The sequence below is a fragment of the Culex pipiens genome, chromosome 2 (assembly GCF_016801865.2).
Source record: "Culex pipiens pallens isolate TS chromosome 2, TS_CPP_V2, whole genome shotgun sequence".
NCBI classification, from domain to species: Eukaryota; Metazoa; Arthropoda; class Insecta; order Diptera; family Culicidae; genus Culex; species Culex pipiens.
Genome location: NC_068938.1, coordinates 156,656,211 through 156,681,732, shown reverse-complemented (window position 1 = coordinate 156,681,732; position 25,522 = coordinate 156,656,211). Strand labels below are relative to the sequence as shown.

General features: G+C 34.4%; 1 protein-coding gene across 1 annotated transcript in view; it reads right to left on the bottom strand.

Annotated features, from left to right (window-relative positions):
• The window catches only part of LOC120414237 (protein O-mannosyl-transferase TMTC1-like), a 178,843-nt gene that overhangs the window by 97,996 nt on the left and 55,325 nt on the right, over window positions 1-25,522 (bottom strand). Inside the window, exon 2 of the mRNA XM_039575348.2 lies at window positions 296-473. Within this exon, the coding sequence (XP_039431282.2) occupies window positions 296-473 (178 nt within the window). The remainder of the gene's footprint in view (window positions 1-295; window positions 474-25,522) is intronic.

Below are 25,522 nucleotides of genomic sequence, written 5' to 3'. Positions count from 1 at the left end.
GGGGGTGCGAGAAAGTATTTTATTATTTTTTCTTGTCTAAGAAAACATTGTTCCCAACATCATAATCTATCATTTAAGAAGTGAGCACCTGAAATTCCTCGACATGACCTCAAAATGGGACAGGCTAGTGGTGATGCTTTACATACATTTTGAATTTAGAATTACAATTTTATTGTTTGAAATTTTAACTTTTTTCTCATATTTCACTCAAAAATTCCACAATTGTACATTGTAATTTTAATATTATAAATTATAAATTATATTTGAGAGCACACCCCAACAACAACACACTTACCGCTTCGGTGTGGATCGGGTGGACGGCGAACAGGACGCCGGCGAACACGGCAAAGTTCTTCCGCAGGCCGGCGATCGTCGAGCAGACGCGGGTGAAGAGGACGCAGGCAGCCGCGTGTAGGACCACGTTGGTCGCGTGAAACCAGAGCGAGCGAAGGCCAAATGTTATGTAGTTTAGTCTGGAATTGAGAAATGGAATGAGAGAGAGGGGAATTTTAGTCAATTATGTCATGTGAATAAGGTTTAACAGGGAAACACAATTTTATTGCTTTAATATAAAATGTTGATATTTCCTTAAATTCGGTTGGCCAGAGTCAATAATCTTTTTTAACATTGGAATTTCAGTATTTTAGTTTTTAAGTTGAACTTAAAATTGTTTTCCTTCTATAAGGCAGCTGCATTTTTTTAGGTTTATGTCGTTTGACTGTTGACGAAGAAATTGGAAGAGGGAGCACTAAATTTCACAAAAAGTTCACGTGTTAACACTGGAAATCGAACCAGCAGTCTTCGAGATATCACGAGTTGAAAAATAAGGGCTTTTGATATGACACTGAGAAGAAGTTACTTTTCAACAATTTTAACTCTGAGAGGCTGTATCTCACAACTATCGGACTGCGATCAACAAAGACGGAAAGAGAAAATTGTAGGATTTTTATAATTATTTTTGCAAGAGTTCTTCTCCTTTATAAAATGTTATTAAAGCCGTTGCAATTATTTTCAAAGTTTATGTCGCCTTCCACTTCAAAATCAGCACAAAAAATCAGGGTACAATTTTTTTTTCAAAGAACTTCACACTTTTAATGAAAATAGGAGTCTAATTGACTGAAAACAACTTCAAATGCATTTTCTTGCGTTTAAAATCATATTACGCATGTGTGGGAGCAATTGAAAAACGAAGTTGACTTTATAGCTGTCGGCCACCATTGCTAGTACCAATCACTAGTGTCTTCCTTTTATCTACAAGGACTTCGCCGCCCTGGGCTCCTAAGTGTATGAAAGTATGGCACGGAGCGACTGCGCCGAATACCCGTATTAACACAAAGAATTTTAGAGCGCCCGCCGTGGGATTCGAAACGGCGGGGGGGAGCAATTGAAAATATTTTGAAATTTTGTGAAATTCCGACGTACAGTACCGCAAAAAGTATTTTTTACGGACAAAAAAAAATCGTCAATACTTAGATATTGCGAAAACTTATGATTGCAAAACAACTGGACAGTTTTATAATGCATTTTAAAACACTTTTTTCACTGAAACGTTGAAATCAAGGCTTGTGATTTAAATTTGTAATATTTTTTAATTTTTTCCCTCACCTTAGGGACTACTTAAAGAAATTCCAAAGCTGAATCGAACCAATTTCAAGAAAAAATTAACTAAATCAAATTTTTATTTTTTCGTATCTTAATTTTTTTTTAATAAAGCTGTTTTATAAAACAATAAAGGATGCACCATTTGTTATTAAAAAAAATGGAATTATTTTGATTTTTTTTTGCTATCTTTAATATATTCACACATCAAACTAAAATTGATGAAATAAAATCGTTCCCATTTTTTGCAAAAACCATCAAAATTCTACTTAAAAAATAGAATGAAATATTGAAAATTTAACGTACATAAAATTTCTACTAACTCCTTAATATCAAAACCAACTTAAATGATATTGAAAAACTTTCAATATAGAGCTGAGATACACAGTTAAAAAAAAGTTAATGTTACATGTGTAGGTGTTAGACTGGCTCGTCGTTATATATGGAAAAAATAAAAAACGAGCAAATCAAACGAGAACAAAGTTTTTTTTTAATGCCTTTTGGGCCTCAAAACAACCTCCTAATATTTGGGAGCGATTACACATTTTTTCTGACATTAAAGATGTACCCCTACTAGGATGGCTCGAGAAGGCCGATTTTTCAGAACATGTTTTTTTCGGTTGCTTTTAGGCCCCTAAACAACTCCCCGAAATTTGGGAGCGATTGGTTGCGTCCACGCTTTGCGCATTGCATTTCAATTTTGTATGGGAATTAGTATGGGAAAACCATCTTTTTTACATTTCGATTTTTATCATTTTTATTTTCCACTAAAGTTTTCAAACCAACACAATAGCGTTGAAATTGAGAAAATTCTCTAAAACTTTCCTGAAGAAAGAATTGTGCTATCTTGCTCCTGTCAAAAGATACAGCGTCCTTAAAACTGGTCTAAAACATGTTTTTGGCTCGGAAATCACGTTTTAGACCAGTTTTGAGCTTGCTGTATCTTTTGACAGGAGCAAGATAGCACAATGCGCAAAGTGTGGACGCAACCAAAAAAGCAAAGCAATCCACTTTAACGACCCCGGGTCTTTTGTGGGCTCTGTTGCAAGTTTCTGCTCATTTCTAGGCGTCCGAAGGTTATGTGTGGTGAGTCACTAAAAACCTCTTTTACGCTGGACGCAACCAATCGCTCCCAAATTTCGGGGAGTTGTTTAGGGACCTAAAAGCAACCGAAAAAAAAACATGTTCCGAAAAATCGACCAACTCGAGCCATCCTAGTAGGGGTACATCTTTAATGTCAGAAAAAATGTGTAATTTTACCACTGAAAATGTGTAATTTTACCTCTTTCCTGGTGTAATGTCACTTTTCTAGTCTAAATCGAGGAAAAAATTACATCAATAAAATAGGTAATATTCAACATTCCAAAACTACACCTTCCAAATTTACATTTTTTTTGCTGTGTAATTTACCAACATTTTCCCAAAAAAAATGGAATTTGACGTACTGTACCTTTAACCCTCTTCAACCCAACCCCGCTTTAGACGATCTAAAAGAATGCAGTACTATGCCTGTACGCGTTTTTTTAGGATTAAAATAATAATTGTGCAATTCTAGAGAAGAAAATGTGAAAAATAAGCTAAAAATGGAATAAGTGATTTTAAAAACAAGAAAAATTAGATAGGCAAAATGTAATGATGGTGGTAGAATAGGCCAAATACTACCAAAAACAAAGATAAACTAAACATGATACAGTCATACCTCGGTTTAGCACCGCATATGGGGGATGCAAAACTGAGGCGTGCATAACCGAGGTACAGAGCTTATGGGATTTTGGCTATATGGGAGACATTGGCTATAATCGTACGAAAAATCATGCAAACTTCAAAAAATTATAGTGTTTTGAAATCGGGATGATGTCAGCTATCCATTAAAATTATTATTTCATGAAAATTTTCACAAAATACGAATTTTTCCTGTATTTCGGAAATGCATTTTTTCTCTAATGAAACCAAAAATATATTGTTATTGCAATATGGGTATCAAATGATCAGGTTTTTTTCATACATTTTGGATGTAATAACAACATTTTTAGAAAATACTCAAAATTTTCACAAAACTACGTCTTTTTGAAAAAAAAACTCCAAATTTCAATTTTTACAATATGGGTATCAAACGATCGGGATTTTTTCATACATTTCGAATGTAATAACAACATTTTTAGAAAATACTCAAAATTTTCACAAAACTACGTATTTTCGAATAAAATACTCAAAATTTCCGTTTTTACAATGTGGGTATCGAACGATCGGGATTTTTTCATGCATTTCGAAAGTATTAACAACATTTTTTGAAAATGCTCCAAATTTTCACAAAACTACGTATTTTCTAAAAAAAATACTCAAATTTCCGTTTTACGATGTGGGTGTCAAACGATCGGGATTTTTTCATATATTTCGAATGTAATAACAATATTTTTTGAAAATACTCAAAATTTTCACAAAACTACGTATTTTCGAAAAAAAATACTAAAAATTTCCGTTTTTACAATGTGGGTATCAAACGATCGGGATTTTTTCATACATTTCGAAAGTTATTAAAAAAATGAAAATACTCAAAATTTTCACAAAACTACGTATTTTTGAAAAAAATGATTTGATTATTTGATACCCATATTGTAAAAACTGAAATTTTGAAAAGTTTTACAAAAATACGTAGTTTTGTGAAAATTTTGAGTATTTTCAAAAAAATATTGTTATTACATTCGAAATGTATGAAAAAATCCCGATCGTTTGATACCCACATTGTAAAAACGGAAATTTTGAGTATTTTATTCGGAAATACGTAGTTTTGTGAAAAATGATAGTATTTTCTAAAAATGTTGTTATTACATTCGAAATGTATGAAAAAATCCCGATCGATTAATACCCATATTGTAAAAATTTAAATTTTGAGTATTTTATTCGAAAATACGTAGTTTTGTGAAAATTTTGAGATAACTGACATCATCCCGATTCCAAAACACTATAATTTTTTGATGTTTGCATGATTTTTCATACGATAAAAGCCAATGTCTCCCATATAGCCAAAAAACCATAAGCTCTGTGCTTCAGTTAAGCACTGGGCCGTGCTTAACCGAGGCAGCTGAACGGTGCAAAACCGGGGCAGTGCAAAACCGAGGCGTGCAAAACCGAGGCATGACTGTAAATGCAAATTATAATAAAACAAGAAAATCATAAAATAAGAGAAGTTAAGTTTTAAGTAGAATAAAAGTTGCTCAAAATGACCTCCTGAACTCGGGAAAAATAAAAATATTCGAAAAAAATATTTGGGTAGTAGAGGGTTAATTGCCAATTGTTTTGACCCAATATCACATCTTAGAGGGGGTGACATTGGGCCAAATAAAATTAAATTATTCTCAAATACAAAGATAAGTTCAAAACAAGTCATTCAAGAGAGTTACTTGTTCAAGGAAGTCGTATTGACATGCTACAATGTTGGAAGTGGAGATTTTCTAAATATTTACGTTTCGAGCAGTTTCATAAAGTTTAATAAAAGATCAATTTTTTGAAAGGTAATTTTTGGCCAAAAGAACAAGATTATTGTTATCGAAGTTTTCTTAAGATTTTCCTTATACAATACTTTAAACTGAGTTGAGATTCATTTAGAAAATCACTTTTTCCCAATCTCATCCCCATTGATGGCAATCAATTATTTTAAATATATTTGTTTTATTCAGAAATTTCATTTAGATAAAAATATTTCAGTAAATTTTATGTGTATGATTATTCGCAACTATCGAAGTTCACACAACCATCTGTTAAAAACCAACAAAATTAACGGAACTTTAACATCAATATTCAACTCTCAACCAAAATTAACCCAACAGGAACTCGCGTCTGCCCTTTGCCACTGTGTACGCTTGCGTGCGTGTGTGCGTAACTGCGTGGCCGCCCCGACATTATCGAATAATAATGATGTTAATGCTCAAAACATAAATTTTCGTTTATTTTCCGCTCAGTTTATCAATAACCCATTTTTCGGCTGTCGGTCCCGGCTAGGGGGCGCGCACCGCGGTGTGGAAAATGACCAAAACCACCACACTTTTTCACACATACTCTCACAAAAACACAAACGCATCAGAAAGCTTGTGAAAGGTGGGTTTGGGTGGGGAGGGCAGTGAACTCAACACACTTTTCGCGGGCTGGTCGCGTGACCCTTTTTGTCTGTGGTTGTGCCAGTGCGTGCTTGCAAGTGTTTGTGCAGATGATGATGGTGTGGCGTTTAATGAAAGCACGCGGAAAATGAATAACGCCCTAGTGCTTATAGGCCCCTTCTTGCTTTGGTGACAAAGGACTTTATCGCATGCGGGCTGAGCGCTGCACTTTTTGGGAAAGTGACTGACCCGTCGGTGGGGGTGAAACGGTGAAAGTGGTGGACAGCCTGCATTCAACAAGGCAGGTCAGCCATAAAACGCCATAAAACTGTCACTGCAACCGGCCACATTAAAGGGCGCATTCCGATAGCCGTCTTGCCATGGTTCACGGTGGGACATTTACAAAAAAAATCATTGCAAAATTAAGCTAAAATTGAGAGGCAAAAATAAACAAACAAAAATGAACACAATTCAAGAAAAAGAAAAATTGAACAATCGAAATGAAAAAAGTAACAATCAACTAAAAAACTCATAATTTAGTAGAAGCCAAAAAAGGCCCCGGGGTAGAACCACGGTCACCGCCACTCCGTGGAGCGACTGAATGAACAATGATGCGGTGACACAGAAATGCAAATTTTCGCCCCGAAACCGACCGACCGACGACCAGATGTTGCCACCCCGACCTAACAAACTCCGGTTGACCACCACCGCCACCCGGGACCAGAGGAATGGTGGTGGGTCCATGTCCGCGTTCAACCGTTTGCCCCGTGGTGCGGACGTTGGACGGGCGGCGGTGGTATCCAACCAACTGCGAATGCCTGTCAAAGTTGTAGCTATCTCTGGGTTCGTAGTACGTTTTTTTCCTCGAATCGACCCGGAGTGCATTGGTGTAGGGTGTTTGAGGAATATTAAGTCAAAAAATTTGCGTTTTGAATTTTACAATCAGTGTCGATGATTTTGTGGCAATTAAAATCAATGAGAAAAAATGAAAAACAAACTTATTAAAGAAAGATAATAATTGTATTTAATTTTTTTAATTTATTTACCCAATTTTTTTTATAATACTAATACAATCATTGAATGGACAGTGCCATTTGACTACGCAACATTTGTATCGAAAACCAGTTAACTTATTTTTATAAAGAAATTTTAAAGAATTTAAGAGTCTTTGTTGTGTTTATTGCTAATCTATAACGAAGGTGCCCAACCTTTTGATCCTGCGAGCCAGATCTGGTTTGTTTTAAACAGTTTAATTTTATGGAAGAAAAACAAAGATATTATTCAAAAAGTATGTATTTGTTTTTTTTTTGTTTCATATTGTATTGTGATGATTTTTGTTGATTACAATTTCATTAACTTTAAAAAATATTAAAATTTCATTGGTCACTGCAAGTTTTTTTCAGTTTAATTTTCCAACACAACAATAAAATCACTTTTTGCATCAAATTCAAGTTAATTCAAATATTTTACAAAATATTTTCAAATGATAATAAAAACTCACACAACTTAAAAAATGTAGAAAACTAAATATTATCACGGAAAAGTTGATCAAAATCTTAATCAAACAACCCAATTTCAATCAAATTCTTCATAAAAAATTTCAACTTGATGAAAACACGGTTAAAACTGTAAGAAATTTCAATTTCAGCACATTTTTGTACATTTTTTGACAACATTCCTGGTTTTTAATTCGTTTATTTCACACTTTTACGAAATGGTTGATTTTTTTCCTGCGCTATTTTTCAGTTTAATAATATCAATATTTGTTTTTAGTTCAATTGATTCTGAAAATATAAATTAAGAAATAATGAAAACTCAAACATAAAATTAAAAAAAAAACAAATAAATTATCCAAATAAATACGCTGAATTTCAAACGTTTTATTGCAAAAGCAAAAAAAATAACAACTCAATTTTTCTAATAAAATTTTTGTTATAATGTGTGAAATTGATCTCAAGCATATTTTTTTCAGACACTGAATTTATTTATTGAATATTTCATGAATAGCTTTATGAACCGGTCATGGAACTACTTTGGCCTAATCAATAGTAACATACAATGGCAACAACAAATTGTTTTGTTTTTTATTTAATGAACGCAATGATTTTTTTAAATTCTGAATCCTTTTCACCTACAAAAATTAACTATTTTTCACACTTTACTTTTTAACCTACAAAAAGTTACAATTTTCTTTATGTTTTAAGATTAATGGTTTTATTCACTTCACGATCTATGATTTTTGTATTTAGGCTGGTACAAATTTAATTATAAGTTTTTGTCTAACCTTATCATAATTGAACGTATTTTTAAAATAAAAGTTAATGTATTAATTGTACTGTAGAATCGTATTTAGGTATCGTAAAAATAAGTGAAAACTTTAATTAGTTCCGGTAAAAAAATAGCAGCAAAACAAAAACATTTAATAAAAAATCATGAACATGTAGAGTTCTCATAATATTTGTTTTTGACACAAACATTTTTTTATCTTCAAAGCTACAGAAACTTAAAAATGATTTTTTATTCAATCCAGAAGTATTTTATTTTAAAAGATTTATAGCAAAATTTAACTTTGTTGAACAAATTGTTCTTGGATTTGGTCTAAAAATGCTACAAAATTGAAAGAAAGTCTGAAATTTCACAGGTAGCATGGTTAATTATTTTTTTCGAAAAACAAATTTTTTTGCTCTTCAAAAATAATTAACTAAGCAAAAGCACTCTCTCCAAAATTATGTTTGAGAAGCTGAGAAAAATTTTCTAACTTATTATTACATTGTTGATCGGATTGCAGATTGATTAAATACAACCTCTTGAATATTAAATTTGATGAAAAATGGGTTTTGTCCTTAGCCCTTTTATTTAAAATAACGATATTTGATAAAAAAGACTATTGGTTCGATTTTCTGTATTAAAAAATTAACTTTCTTGAAATTTTCTGCGCCTGTCAATCAAACATTACTTTGAAAGGCAAGAATCAAGTAATATCTTTTGAAGGGAAGGGGCTAAAACACTTTTTGGGTATTTAAAAATATTGTGTTTGATTTGAAAATTTCAAAATTCTTTTAATGAAAGTGGAAAAATGTTCTCAAATTCATTATTTAATCTTGTAGCACAAATCAATTTCAGAGATTTCACGAGTGGAAAAATACGGGCCAAATAAACAGATAACACTGAAAAAACACATTTTTCACAACACTTGAAATTGTGGAGGCTGTATCTCAGCATTTCGATCAATAAATTCAAAATAAGAAAATTGTTTGATATTTTTGCACGAGTGTGAGTGCTTTTCTTTAACAAAATATTTTTGAAATAGTCAAAAAATAAATTTTCGAATAATGTAACCTAAAAATTCAGGAAAATTAAGATTTATACCCTTTATCAAAAAAATAAATTGTGTACATAATTTTATATTGCAAATCTGAACATTATTTTTTTTAACAGTATTTTAATATTTTCCAAAACCAACAAATTAAAAAAAAAATCATGTCTTCAGTATTAAATTTTGAACCATCGTTTACTCCAGCCAAGTCCCCTAAAAATCTTTAAAAAAAAATTGAAATTAAAAGAATGTATTTTGGGAAAAAAAATCGTCATAACCATAACCAACAACTTTGTCGAAAACACCAAATCGATCAGATAATATCCTCTCAAGATACAGACTTTTTGTTATTAATTATGAATGACCAGTACGCAAAATTGTTTGGAATCTAGCATGAGATAACTTGGCAGAAAATTTGGAATGGACAAATGGACAAATTTCAGCTTTTTAGTACAAAGCTTATGCGCCTTTTAGAAATGAAAAGCATGATTTCATCCCGAGCAGACGGAAATAACTTGGGAATAACATTTTTTGATATTCAAAAATACTAGGCCAATAACATTTTATGTTATTTATAACAAGATTTGTTATTCGTCGTTATGATTTTTTTTGTTATTGGATCGTTATTGTGATAACAGACTTATAACATTATGAGTTAATCTTCGAACAAATCTTTGTTATTATTTTTTGCTATTTTAACAACTAATCCGATCATCCTAATAACAGTTGGCGATATTTTTCCATAGCAAAAAATGTTATTCCCAAGTTGTTGTGGCTTTCAATAAATTTCAGACCAATAACAAATTTTGTTATGATAACATAAACTGTTATTGAACTCTTATGCAAAAAATGGCATGGATTTAGTTATTACCGTCTGTTCGGGATAACATGAACAGAAAATGTTTTGCGATTTTTAAACATGTTTATCACTTGAAATAAATTTTTATAATGAACTTTGATTTTCGTTAATAAAAAAAAATTGTTGTAAGTTGTGTTATTTGTGTAATTCTCCCCCAACTCACACAGCAGTTGCCCCGACCCCTCTTCGATTTGCGTGAAAATTTGTCCTTAGGGGTAACTTTTGTCCCTGATCACGAATCCGAGGTCCGTTTTTTGATATCTCGTGACGGAGGGGCGGTACGACCCCTTCCATTTTTGAACATGCGAAAAAGAGGTGTTTTTCAATAATTTGCAGCCTGAAACGGTGATGAGATAGAAATTTGGTGTCAAAGGGACTTTTATGTAAAATTAGACGCCCGATTTGATGGCGTACTCAGAATTCCGAAAAAACGTATTTTTCCCATTTTTCGTTACTCGACTGTAAAAATTTTTGGAACATGTCATTTTATGGGAAATTTAATGTACTTTTCGAATCTACATTGACCCAGAAGGGTCATTTTTTCATTTAGAGCAAAAATTTTCATTTTAAAATTTTCTAACTTTTGCAGAGTTATTTTTTAGAGTGTAACAAAGTTGTAGAGCACAAAGTTGTAGAGCAGAAAATTACAAAAAAATTGATATATAGACATAAGGGGTTTGCTTATAAACATCACGAGTTATCGCGATTTTACGAAAAAAAGTTTTGAAAAAGTTGGTCGTCATCGATCATGGCCGTTCATGGTCACCCGCGACAGACACGGACGACGAAACAAAGAGAAACGCAAAAAGTAACTTTTTCAAAACTTTTTTTCGTAAAATCGCGATAACTCGTGATGTTTATAAGCAAACCCCTTATGTCTATATATCAAAATTTTTGTAATTGTCTGCTCTACAACTTTGTAGAACATTGTTACACTCTAAAAAATAACCCTGCAAAGTTAGAAAAAACACGAAATTTTAAAATGAAAAAATTTGTTCTAAATGAAAAAATGACCCTTCTAGGTCAATGTAGATTCGAAAAGAACATTAAATTTCCCATAAAATGACATGTTCCAAAATTTTTTACAGTCGAGTAACGGAAAATGGGAGAATTTTTAAAACTTTTTTAGTGTTTTTTTTCGATGAAAAATACGTTTTTTCGGAATTCTGAGTACGCCATCAAATCGGGCGTCTAATTTTACATAAAAGTCCCTTTGACACCAAATTTCTATCTCATCACCGTTTCAGGCTGCAAATTATTGAAAAACACCTCTTTTTTCGCATGTTCAAAAATGGAAGGGGTCGTACCGCCCCTCCGTCACGAGATATCAAAAAACGGACCTCGGATTCGTGATCAGGGACAAAAGTTACCCCTTAGGACAAAGTTTCACGCAAATCGAAGAGGGGTCGGGGCAACTTTTCCCGATTTCGTGTGAGTTGGTAGAGAATTACCCATTTACTGTTAAAGAACTTTTGAAGTTCTTCTAATATATATGATTTTCTTCTTATTTTGTCGCACCTACGCCCATGCTCGCGCCATGTTTTCCCCATTTCAGCTACAAGTTTGCATTAAAAGTTGATGCGTCCATCCAAAAACCTCGGTTCAGCCCAGTTTTCGCACTCGTGGTGCGTTACGTCGACATTTTTCCGGTATCAGATGTTCCGGCCCACCCCTCGATGGTTGTTGGAAGCTTTTGTAAGCGCCAAACATCCGGTGCGCTTGCGGACAGCAGAAAAAAAAGCTCAATTCCACCCCAAAAAGGGCCACGATGCAACATGGACAGGACACAACCGAACAGAAGCACGACAGTGATAGTTTTCTGCTGATATCACGATGATTTACGGTGGCAACAGAAAGCTGTGAAAATTCACAGCTAACTTTCTGAACTGAGCTGCGCACAGATAAAAGCGCATAATAAATTGTGGCCCTCGTTTCAAAGTCAGGGAGTTTTGCCTGGTGCAGTCACCGTGATGAACGCTGACAAGGGTAATGCAGTATGAGCAACTGATATGTTGAGAGGGATTTTAAAATTCACTAGAACTTCTAAGGTTTCAAATCGTCAGTTAACCTGATGAACCAGTTAATCATGCAAAGAATTAAACCTTCTCCTGCTAACAAAAAGCCAATCCAATATCGGTCATGCTCCGTTGAATATCCAATCAACCCCACCGCCGGGTCTCATTTACACCCCCTCCCAACTTTGGGCTAATCTCTCCATCGAGCAACCGTGTGGGAATTCCACCAGCTGTGAGAGCTCATTGAAATTCCTAGCGGAGCAAAACTGCCCAACCTCCGTCCGGAAAACCGAAATGCGACAGAACCAAGAGTCTGCAAAGAGACTCCGAATTGGATCCAGCAGCACATTCCAGGAGGTTCAGCACACTGCCATCCATAATGCAGGCAGCAAATCGAGAAAACCAAATTACTTCCCCTGAATATTTGAGCAACTATAAAAGGGAGGTGGAGGGGGCGATGAATGTGAATGTGTGTGTGAGTGCGCTCTCTAGCCTGGAAGTACACTTCCGGTGGCCAGGAACCACCAGGAAAGTGGCATGCTGGGAAAAAGTTTCCTTTTGACAAATTACCAGAAATGAATAATTGATTTAAGAACAACGTACAAACGAAGCTGGAGTTTTCCACCCATGCCGATCCTCGGTTCTGTGAACCGGTTTCCATTTTGGGTGGTATATTTTCTGCTTTTTTGGGAAATGCTCTTAGAGCATGAAAGTGACGGCGGTGTTTCGAATGTTGGATTTCCCAGGATGGGTAACTGGATTGAAGAATTTCCAGTACATGGAAAATAATGGGAATTGAAATTAAGTAGCTTCGGGAGCAGAACGGTCAGCCATGATGAAGGATTTGAACAAAATGTATAGAGCAATTCTCTGAAATTTCAGCCATTCGATTTTTTTGTATTTTTCAATCCGGCTGAAACATTTTTGGTGCCTTCGGTATGCCCAAAGAAGCCATTTTGCATCATTAGTTTGTCTATATAATTTTCCATACAAATTTGGCAGCTGTCCATACAAAAATGATTTATGAAAATTCAATAATCCTGTCTTTTGAAGGAATTTTTTGATCGATTTGGTGTCATCGACAAAGTTGTACAGTATGTAAAAAGGGTATTTACACCCCTTGGGCACTATGCACATTTTGTGATGAAACTTGTAAACAATTTAAAGTTTGACAGAAACCTAGTTAAGAAACTCATGCCGAACATTTTGCTACAAAATGCTCATGAAAAGATGATTTTCATAAAAAGATGTGTAAGATTCGTAATTGAAATACGCAACTTTTGGTACCCTAACATATATAGGTCATCGCTGAAATTTTCAAGTTATCGCAGTTTTAGTGAAAAAAGTTGATTATTTGCCGATTTCGTCATTCTTCCGTTTTTGCGCGTGGCGCGTCGAAAAACCCAGTTTTTATTTTCAAAAAGTCGTATCTCAGAGTATTGAAAACATAAACTTCACCATTTTTTGATATGTTATGCGAAATTTTTCGAGGAATCCGATAAAAATATTTTTAGACATAGGCCCTTTGGTCCCAAGACCTTCAAAACAGCATTTTAAGTTTTCATACGATCTTTTCAAATTTTAAGCTAGATTTTTAAAAACTTCTTACTATTTTTCTCAAATAGCCAAACTAATCACCTTTCTTTTGCGTCTAGGCCAGCTAAAATCGGATGAAATGGCGCGGAGATATGATTTTTTGAAAAAAGTGGTTTTTGCGAAAAATGACGAAAATTGCCATTTTTTGGACCACCCTAACACGGCGTAGGTTACCCAAATGGGCAAACAAAAAAATACGGGTCTAATTATTTCGGCCAAGGAACCCTCAGAAAATTTTTGAGCCCGATCGGAGAACTTTTTTTTCGAATCATGCTGTTTCTGGGGAATTGCTGTATAGATAGATACTATTACAAAAATCAAAAAAGGTGCAAAAAAAGTTTGTACACCTTTCAAAAAATTAACACAACTAAAGTTATTTGTTGACAAATCACAATAAATCCAGTCTACGAACTCCAAATAGGCATCCTTGACTGATTAAAAAAATCATTTGGATTGAATATAAAGTTTACTAACTACTTAGTATAAAAGTTTATATAACTCTGGAAATTCTATATAAAACTTATCTAAACTTAATTTTGCAAACTTTAAATTCAACTAAATCTCAAAATATTACCATAGAATTGCTAAATAAACATTTTGTAGTGGGTATAACACCGTTTTTGAGGTCTTTGTATCGCTAGAATAGATTTTTCGTTGGAATTTCGTACCAACCCGGAATTACGTCGTCGGAAAATCCGCCGGTATCCGAACCGGTTCACAATTAACAAGTAAAAACAAGTATTTAAAAACGTGGGATTTATAGAAAATCTAGATGTCTGGGTATCAAAAAATCGGAATTTTTATGCCCTTTACGATGCCACATAGGTTGACTTGTAAATCGTGGACCGGTTCGGATGCCGGCGGATTTTCCGACGACGTAATTCCGGGTTGGTACGAAATTCCAACGAAAAATCTATTCTATCGATACAAAGACCACCAAAACGGTGTTATACCCACTCCAAAATGTTTATTTAGCAATTCTATGGTAATATATCGACAACTTTGTTGATACGACCCTTAGTTGCTGAGATATTGCCACGCAAAGGTTTACAAACAGGGATATTGATGTTTTCTAAGTCTCACCAAAACAACCCACCATTTTCTATCGTCAATATCTCAGCAAATAATGGTCCAATTTACAATGTTAAAATATGGAACATTCGTTAAATTTTCCGATCTTTTCGAAAACAATATTTTATTTTATTGTTATATCAAGACTTTTTGAAACGTTAAAAGGGTCAAACATTCAATATTACTGAGAATACAAATACAAGTGAATACAAGTAATGCATTCTGCCAAAACGCTCAACCAAACCACAATTCAATATTACATTCCTCACAAAAAATCAACTTCCTAATATCCGTAGCATTTTTTAATTTTTGATTTTTTCAATATGTTTCAGAAGACATTAAATTGCAACTTTTGAGCCATAGAGAAACATGGAGAAAAATTTTACCTCCAAGATTTTTTGAAAAAAATAATGATTTGAGAAAAAATAGATATTTAAATCACATTTTAAGTTTTTAATGTAAAATTTAATTAAAAATCGAAATGTACTTTACAGATTTAAAAGATGAAGTAAACCGTTTTAAAGATATAGCCACTTAAAGTTTGATCTTTAATAAAAAAACTCGTTTTTCGATTTTTTAAAACACTATCATCCATTTCTTTCAATATATTTTTAGAAAAGTTCAGAAAATTCCAAATAAAATTGCCTAAGAGACATTGAAGATTGGACTTCTGATTGCTGAAATACAGCGATTAAAACAAGAAACAAGAAAATTGAAGTTTTTTAATTAACATGCAAACATTCTGACATTTTCTAATGCCAATAGCTCAGCAAATAATGGTACTATTTGGGTAATTCTCCGCCAACTCACACAGCAGTTGCCCCGACCCCTCTTCGATTTGCGTGAAACTTTGTCCTAAGGGGTAACTTTTGTCCCTGATCACGAATCCGAGGTCCGTTTTTTGATATCTCGTGACGGAGGGGCGGTACGACCCCTTCCATTTTTGAACATGCGAAAAAAAGAGGTGTTTTTCAATAATTTGCAGCCTGAAACGGTGATGAGATAGAAATTTGGTGTCAAAGGGACTTTTATGTAAAATTAGACGCCCGATTTGATGGCGTACTCAGAATTCCGAAAAAACGTATTTTTCATCGAAAAAAACACTAAAAAAGTTTTAAAAATTCTCCCATTTTCCGTTACTCGACTGTAAAAATTTTTGGAACATGTCATTTTATGGGAAATTTAATGTACTTTTTGAATCTACATTGTCCCAGAAGGGTCATTTTTTCATTTAGAACAAAATTTTTCATTTTAAAATTTCGTGTTTTTTCTAACTTTGCAGGGTTATTTTTTAGAGTGTAACAATGTTCTACAAAGTTGTAGAGCAGACAATTACAAAAATTTTGATATATAGACATAAGGGGTTTGCTTATAAACATCACGAGTTATCGCGATTTTACGAAAAAAAGTTTTGAAAAAGTTGGTCGTCATCGATCATGGCCGTTCATGGTCACCCGCGACAGACACGGACGACGAAACAAAGAGAAACGCAAAAAGTAACTTTTTCAAAACTTTTTTTCGTAAAATCGCGATAACTCGTGATGTTTATAAGCAAACCCCTTATGTCTATATATCAAATTTTTGTAATTGTCTGCTCTACAACTTTGTAGAATATTGTTACACTCTAAAAAATAACCCTGCAAAGTTAGAAAAAACACGAAATTTTAAAATGAAAAATTTTGTTCTAAATGAAAAAATGACCCTTCTGGGACAATGTAGATTCGAAAAGTACATTAAATTTCCCATAAAATGACATGTTCCAAAAATTTTTACAGTCGAGTAACGGAAAATGGGAGAATTTTTAAAACTTTTTTAGTGTTTTTTTCGATGAAAAATACGTTTTTTCGGAATTCTGAGTACGCCATCAAATCGGGCGTCTAATTTTACATAAAAGTCCCTTTGACACCAAATTTCTATCTCATCACCGTTTCAGGCTGCAAATTATTGAAAAACACCTCTTTTTTCGCATGTTCAAAAATGGAAGGGGTCGTACCGCCACTCCGTCACGAGATATCAAAAAACGGACCTCGGATTCGTGATCAGGGACAAAAGTTACCCCTTAGGACAAAGTTTCACGCAAATCGAAGAGGGGTCGGGGCAACTTTTCCCGATTTCGTGTGAGTTGGTAGAGAATTACCCATTTTCAATGTTGAAAAATAAAACATTTGTAAAATTTAATGATCTTATCGAAAAATATATTTTAAAATATTGAAATCAAGTAGAGGTGGGAAAAACCGGTCTTTTTTAGGAGCCGCTCATTTTTGCTCGCTCTTAAAAATGAGCCGCTCTTTTGAATGGTTCTTTCGCTCTTTTTCAAATATTTTGCTGAAATAGTAGTTTATGCAACAAGTTGCAAAAAGAGGATTTTTTCAGCACGAGTCGTACATTTATCCAACGAGGTTCACCGAGTTGGATAAATACGAAGAGTGCTGAAAAAATCAAGTTTTGCTACAAGTTCCATACAACATTTTTTGCAATTCCGAAAAACACCCATTGAGTGAAATTTTTAGTCAAATTTTCATGTATTTTGTGAATAAATCGTTTAAATCAAAAAAATGTTGAAAAGTGTGGCGAAGTCGTGATTATGCAGGTTAAGTTTTTTTTTGTGCTTTTGTGTCGCTATTCGTTTGGGGTGAGTGATTGTGGTAATCGAATAATAGCATCATTGGTGCGCTGGAAGTGGGGACGCGAAGTCGTGATTATGCAGGTCAATTTTTTTTTGTGTGCTGGTAATCGAATAATAGCATCATTGGTGCGCTGGAAGTGGGGACGCGAAGTCGTGATTATGCAGGTTAATTTTTTTTTGTGTGCTTTTGTGTAGCTATTCGTTTGGGGTGAGTGATTGTGGTAATCGAATAATAGCATCATTGGTGCGCTGGAAGTGGGGACGCGAAGTCGTGATTATGCAGGTTATTTTTTTTTTGGTGTGCTTTTGTGTCGCTATTCGTTTGGGGTGAGTGATTGTGGTAATCGAATAATAGCATCATTGGTGCGCTGGAAGTGGGGACGCGAAGTCGTGATTATGCAGGTCAATTTTTTTTTGTGTGCTGGTAATCGAATAATAGCATCATTGGTGCGCTGGAAGTGGGGACGCGAAGTCGTGATTTTGCAGGTTAATTTTTTTTTGTGTGCTTTTGTGTCGCTATTCGTTTGGGGTGAGTGATTGTGGTAATCGAATAATAGCATCATTGGTGCGCTGGAAGTGGGGACGCGAAGTCGTGATTATGCAGGTTAAGTTTTTTTTTGTGCTTTTGTGTCGCTATTCGTTTGGGGTGAGTGATTGTGGTAATCGAATAATAGCATCATTGGTGCGCTGGAAGTGGGGACGCGAAGTCGTGATTATGCAGGTCAATTTTTTTTTTGTGTGCTGGTAATCGAATAATAGCATCATTGGTGCGCTGGAAGTGGGGACGCGAAGTCGTGATTATGCAGGTTAATTTTTTTTGTGTGCTTTTGTGTCGCTATTCGTTTGGGGTGAGTGATTGTGGTAATCGAATAATAGCATCATTGGTGCGCTGGAAGTGGGGACGCGAAGTCGTGATTATGCAGGTTATTTTTTTTTGTGTGCTTTTGTGTCGCTATTCGTTTGGGGTGAGTGATTGTGGTAATCGAATAATAGCATCATTGGTGCGCTGGAAGTGGGGACGCGAAGTCGTGATTATGCAGGTTAATTTTTTTTGTGTGCTGGTAATCGAATAATAGCATCATTGGTGCGCTGGAAGTGGGGACGCGAAGTCGTGATTATGCAGGTTAATTTTTTTTGTGTGCTTTTGTGTCGCTATTCGTTTGGGGTGAGTGATTGTGGTAATCGAATAATAGCATCATTGGTGCGCTGGAAGTGGGGACGCGAAGTCGTGATTATGCAGGTTAATTTTTTTTGTGTGCTTTTGTGTCGCTATTCGTTTGGGGTGAGTGATTGTGGTAATCGAATAATAGCATCATTGGTGCGCTGGAAGTGGGGACGCGAAGTCGTGATTATGCAGGTTAATTTTTTTTTGTGTGCTTTTGTGTCGCTATTCGTTTGGGGTGAGTGATTGTGGTAATCGAATAATAGCATCATTGGTGCGCTGGAAGTGGGGACGCGAAGTCGTGATTATGCAGGTTAATTTTTTTTGTGTGCTTTTGTGTCGCTATTCGTTTGGGGTGAGTGATTGTGGTAATCGAATAATAGCATCATTGGTGCGCTGGAAGTGGGGACGCGAAGTCGTGATTATGCAGGTTAATTTTTTTTTGTGTGTGCTGGTAATCGAATAATAGCATCATTGGTGCGCTGGAAGTGGGGACGCGAAGTCGTGATTATGCAGGTTAATTTTTTTTGTGTGCTTTTGTGTCGCTATTCGTTTGGGGTGAGTGATTGTGGTAATCGAATAATAGCATCATTGGTGCGCTGGAAGTGGGGACGCGAAGTCGTGATTATGCAGGTTAATTTTTTTTTGTGTGCTTTTGTGTCGCTATTCGTTTGGGGTGAGTGATTGTGGTAATCGAATAATAGCATCATTGGTGCGCTGGAAGTGGGGACGCGAAGTCGTGATTATGCAGGTTATTTTTTTTTGTGTGCTTTTGTGTCGCTATTCGTTTGGGGTGAGTGATTGTGGTAATCGAATAATAGCATGCCTTACTGAATTATTTGTGTCTTGAGCGTAATTTTCGTTGAGTAATTAGTGTTTTTTGTGATCTTAATTAATTGTTTTGTGATTTTCAAAGCCCTTCCTATATCATCGTTGATCGGAAGGCACGGCGTCGGGTAAATTGTGTATAATTTTTTCGATTTAGGTTTTATTTTTTATGGTGAAAAAGCCATTTCTATATAATGATCGAAAGACGCACTGACATTTTGGAATAATTAATAGTGGAGTGAAATAATTGTGAGTGAGTGATTTTGTGTGTTAACCAGAAAGACCTTCCCATAGCATCGTTGCTCGGAAGGCTCGCCGACGGGTCTGTTATGAAAGTCCTCCCCATAGCATCGTAGCTCGGGAGGCATCGAAAAGCCAATACCTTATCCTACTAACCCAAAAAAATATTAATCACGTGATGCTTGAAGGAGATGCTGTGGATTCAACGGTCTCAAGCGGTATCAACAAGTATATAGCGAAAAACTGTGTGCTTGATGAGTCTGCAACTTCAACTATCGGACTAACATTCCTCCCTTTCGTTGAACTGCAGGCTTCTTGGGAGGGCGCCGGTATTGACTAATAAAGCAGGGATCTTCAGAGGTTAAACAGTGAACGGATGGTTGGCTCCCACTAATCATTTTTGATTCATTGTTTAACTTCAGCTGATCTGTCAATAACGGAGTAGCAGCTCATTGGCAGTCAACCATGCTCATGCTCATGCTCATGCTAAATCAAAAAAATGTTGAAAAGTGTTACTTTTCGAAACAAGTGCTGAAAAGTTCAACTTTTCAGCACCCATTTCAGTGCTGAAAAGTAGAACTTTTCAGCATTTATTTTGAAAAATGTTGCTATTCGATTCTGTTATTTTTGGTACAGAAAAGTAGGCTATTTCGTCGTTCAAGAATGACAGGAAAAGTAAGTAGTTTCACGACGGAATTGCAAAAAGACTATTTTAAACAATGGTGTGTTTTTTATGTTTTTTAGACTTTATTAGACATTATTTTAAAAAAGCTAAAAACGAGAAGATTCGCTTTAAAATCATAGATCTAAACGATCGAATAATTGGATGGGGAAAGCACCCAAACTTAAATCTAGAGTTTTTATAGAAAATGCTATTAATTTTACAAAATTGCGTTTATTTCTGCTAAAATTAATAAAATTTTATCATGAAAAAATGTACTGTGAACTCTTTTCTACATTCTTATTTAATCAAAAAGAATATAATGCCAAAGTGAAATCGGGCAAGCAGAGTTAGGATATGGTTATTTAGTAGTTTTTGGGCAAAAAAAAAATCCTAGTGAAGAATTCACTATTGTAGTAATTTAAGTTCATCAAAAAGTTCACCGTGTACACTATGACAAATTTGACATAATTTATATGCATTGAAAAATTTAAATTACGTTTTCAATCCTCAATGCATGGATTGAAATTAAATAAATGATATTTATAAATTTTAAAATAGACAAAAGTTTAAAAATGATTCCTTATTGGAACAGATCTTTCGAAAGACCAGAGCTTCAAATAGAACCGCGGCTCTTTTTTGTGAGCCATGGTTCGTTCGCTCTTATTTGTGAACCGGCTCTTTGAGCGGTTCGCTCTTTTTTTGCCCACCTCTAAAATCAAGACTATCATTTCAAAAGGCAAAATATTCAATATTATGCCCATTAGAAACGTTGTTGTTTATTAAAAATTTGATTTCAAAATATTTTTTTCTAGGAGATCATAAAAATAAATTTAAAAATGTGAAACAAAAATGACTGAATCAACCTGGATTTTTATCAATCTTTAAAAAACAGGCATAATAATTTTCAAAATGTGTCAAGAATTATTTCATATTTCATCAAATTATTTGAATTGGTAACAAAACACAAATCAATTCATGAAATAATTTTATAGTGAAACATTTTATATTAAAATATGCATTTTTGAATGCCTCATCGTTTTTCAGTGTTGCGTCATCCATAAAGTATGTCACGCAAAAATCGGCCAAAATTCTGTGTTTTCTGAATTTTCAGTTGATTTGGTTGACGAATCATCGGTTGTGCAATTCTAGACAGACTGCAAAATAAGTTAAATATGCATTTACTGGATTAGGTACAAAACAGCATTATATATTGCTGGTTTTTTAAATCTAGATTTCCAAATCTGAAAAAAAATTGCAGGGTATAATTAAAAAATTTAAAACGCTTATCTTGGTTACCATTCTCAATACAAAACAAATGTTCAAAAAATTATAAAGCGTGTCTTCACGGCCTCACATACTCCCTCTCCCTCAAATGTCGAACTTTGTCACAATTGTGAAAACCCCCCATGAGCGTGACGTAATTTATGGATGACTCCCAGAAAGGCATCATTTCCTATAGTTAATTTAGTTAAAAGAATAAGACCAATGCAAAATTTATTTCAATTTAAAAAAAACCGAGTAGTTTAAGAAAATATTGTTTTAACAAAAAAAAACTTGCACTATCCTTTTAAAACATGGAATTTATTTTTTTAAGCTAATTTATGTATTTACAATTGAAAAGGGCAATTCAATTTTTTTAAATTATTACTTTTAACATTACTTTGACAGATCGGGAAAAGACGTTAAGCTCTCGTCTAGATACATAAATAATATACGCTCAGTAGAGAAAACTTTGGTTCTGTGAAGTAAGAAAGTGACTATTTCCGGCTTTTGTTTGTTTGTTTGTAAAGAACCTATTTTTTTTCAAAAACTTCACATCCAACTCACACACACACGCGATTTTGAACCAAACTGCATCAATAACTCAAACACGATGAAAATGCATATGGGACATTTATACGATCAGGGGCAGTATACACTATGTTTATGTGATTCCTCCTTACAAATTGTCTTTGTTGATAAATGAGTTTCCACATGTTTTTATATGGTTCCATCATTTTAATTTTATTTTGCCCAAAGTCACCCTCTATACTGCGAAGGACATTTAGTTAGATTTCATCAAATTTCACCTTATTTTGGAAAAACGATAATTGGTTGATGCGGCAATAATTTTTTTCAAATACGTTTAAATTGTTATTGATTTCTAAAAATGACAAAAAATTATTCGTGTTTTGTCCCATAGTTCCTCACTGAAGGTACTTCGAATGTTATGCTACCGTAATTTCTCGTTTAAACAATCACTCCTCATCACTTCCCAATTTACGCTCCCTTGAATATCGCTGCGCTGCAGTAAAGCTAATCGAATCAATCCTCCGCCTTCTCATTTGAACAATGCTACTAATTTACAGCCCACATTTGGCTGTTGAGCTCAGCCTGATACCAGCCTAGAGCAGTACCCGAACCAGTACTATTACGTACAAGCTATGCCGTAGATTTAAATCAATCACAGCCACAGATTACAAACGATCAGATTTGTTTTCGCGTGTGCCATCTCGATTTTCCCAATGCCACCACGATATTCCCGTGAGAGCAACTCGCAACCCATTAAAACCCTCCCCCACCACCAAGGCAATAGGATTTTGTGGCCGAGATAACTACCCACCACCCACACGCACACGCACACACATCCTCATAAATCGTTTGTTTGCGGCACTATCGCGGCGCGTATCAGCGGTTGCTTTGCTACTGTTTCTGTCGAACAACAATACCAGCAACAACAAACAACATTCAATTGGGAAATGGTTGTTGGAGATTACTACAACTGGCGGGCGGTCGGCCGGCGGCGTGCGCATAAAGGAAAATTCATCGCGTGCTAACATAAATCTGGCAAACAATTAAATTGGCAATAAAATCTAAGCGAGTGCGAAAGGAGAGAGAGAGGCTTCCGCGGAGTTTGGAAGCCCCGGTTTCAGGGAAGGATGGAAAGTGCCAGTATCGATGGCACTGGCGGTGGTATCCTTTTCGATGCTGCCGGAAAAAGGACACGGTGGAAAATTTATTAAGTTTTTTTAAATATCAAATTAAAACTATTTTTGAGCTGGCCTCGACGGTTTCAAGCATCCAAAATTCATTTAGTAGCAAAAGATAGGTGTTTGAAATGTGATTTTGCTTTTTAGATGGTTTCAACATTTTACAAAACTATTCAAACGTTGTTCAGAAATTAAGTCGTTGAAAGTTTGTTCAATACTACGCTCTTTTAAAATGTAAGTCTTGATTCCAAAATAAAAATAATCATAACGATCAGAAAATTTCGCCCTTTTATAAATGTTAGTTCTTTATCCAAAATTTCAAATATTTTTTTTCGAAGCGATCAAAAAATTTCACAAATTCCGATTTTTTTAACATTGAAATTTGGACTGTTTGGGTGAGACTTTGAAAACTACACTTTTTCTGTTTGTTTTTCTTTTATCTGTTATATCTCAGCAACCAGAGATCCAATCTTCAATGTTTGTTGGACAAGTTTAAAGGACATTTTCTGAACTTTTGGAAAAAACAAATTTCCGAGATGTTTTCTTACGAGCACTATTTAAATAAATCCAAAAACATCAAATTTATTGTGCAAATCAAACTTTAAGTGGCCATATCTCAAAAACGGTGAATTTTATCAAAATTTCTTAACAAACATTGCAAATGAAATTTACAGTCAACAACCAAATTTTGTGCGGTTTGTCTTATTCCCAAAAAAAAAAAAAAAAAAACATTTCATGGCTCATCGGCAAAACATCTCTATGGCTCAAAAGCTTGGGTTTTGAGAAATTATTTTTTTTGTGATAAAAACTAAATTAAAAATTGGAAAATAAATCCTCGTACCTATTTTTTGCTGAATTGTACTCATCTAAAGCTACATTTTTGCCAAATATACCAAATAGATCAGAAAATTCTTACTAAAATTAAAGATATTTCGAATCTTACGTATACCCAGCAGCTAAAATTTCATGGAGACTTGTATGGGTGAACCAATGACACAGAATAGATTTTTGGTCACAGAAAATAAAATTGCTCAAAATAGGCTATTTTCTTAAAGAATTGCTCACATATTTACTTTGGGCATTAGGGTGGTATTTCGAAAATTCAAAAAATTGCGTCTTTTTCAAAAAAAAAATGTACCCTTTGTTTTGACCAACGTTAGCTCTCTTGGACGCGAATTAAAGGTTTATAAACTGGACTTTGAAGGAAAAAAAATATAAGGCTACAAAATGCCAAAAATACCCAATCGCCCATATCTGAAAATATGTTTATCAGATTCCACGGAAATATTTCACATAAGGACAGGTTTTAAGTCTTCGACATATTTTTAACATTAAAATTCCAACTAATAACCTTTCATTTGCGTGCAATGGAGCATATCGGTTAGAATGGCGTGGAGTTATAGTTATTTATAAAAAGTTTATTTTTATTTTCATTATTTAAATTGATTGGATGTACCATAATTTGGCTACGATCACCCTAATAGACAAATGAAAAAAGTGTGTAATTATTCTTGGCTCTAGGAAAATCCTGATTAGTTTTAAGCCTTTATTTTTCAAAAATGGAATTGCTTCATGTTTCAGCAATCTATCAATCAAATTAACGATGCACATCAACCAAAGCCTTTTTGCATCATGGTTTTTGTTACAGAAATTTTAGTATCTTCAAAGCTACGGGAATTAACCAGTTGTATTTCGTCCGCTAAAGTACTGTGAGTAATTTTCAACAAATTTTACAATTGTTGGATCCGTCAGTTTGAAAATTTTGGAATAAGAAGACTACAATTTCGCAAATAAAGCAAATCTTGTCAAAGATAATCAGTTACTTTGAAAAATCGCAAATTTCTTGAAATCAAAAAAGCAGGTGGCAAAATAATTGATTAAGTCTTAGTCTAAAGTATCCCTGAGACCAACTTGTACAAAGGATTTTTAAGCGGTTCGATTACGGTTGAACTTTTCAGCAAAAAAGCCATACTTATCAACATTGAACATTGAAAAATGGTGAATTGACTAAATACATGGACATTTGACTCACAATCCCATTTAAAGGGTGTTTTTCGGAATTGCAAAATATGTTGAATGAAACTCGTTTAAAAACATGATTTTTTCAGCACTCGTCGTATTTATAACTCAGTGAACCTCGTTGGCTAAATGTATTGCCCGTGCTGGAAAAATCTGCTTTTTGCATAAACTACTATTTAATAAATTGAATAGAAGGCCGTTTCGTCATTTCGAGCTACAGAAAAAGTGAATAGTTCCACAACGCATAATAAAGAATTTTTGCAGTTGCATAACAGTAAACATCACAGCAAAAAATCCGATGATAAAATAGCATTCCAAAGCATGCACATCACCTTCGTCAAAATAAACACTTAATATTACACACTGCATGTAAAATTTTTGCAAACACAAAAAAAAAGTTGCAACCGACGGGATTCAAACCAAGCACCAGCAGTAAGGACTGGCGCCTTAGCCCAATCGGCCAT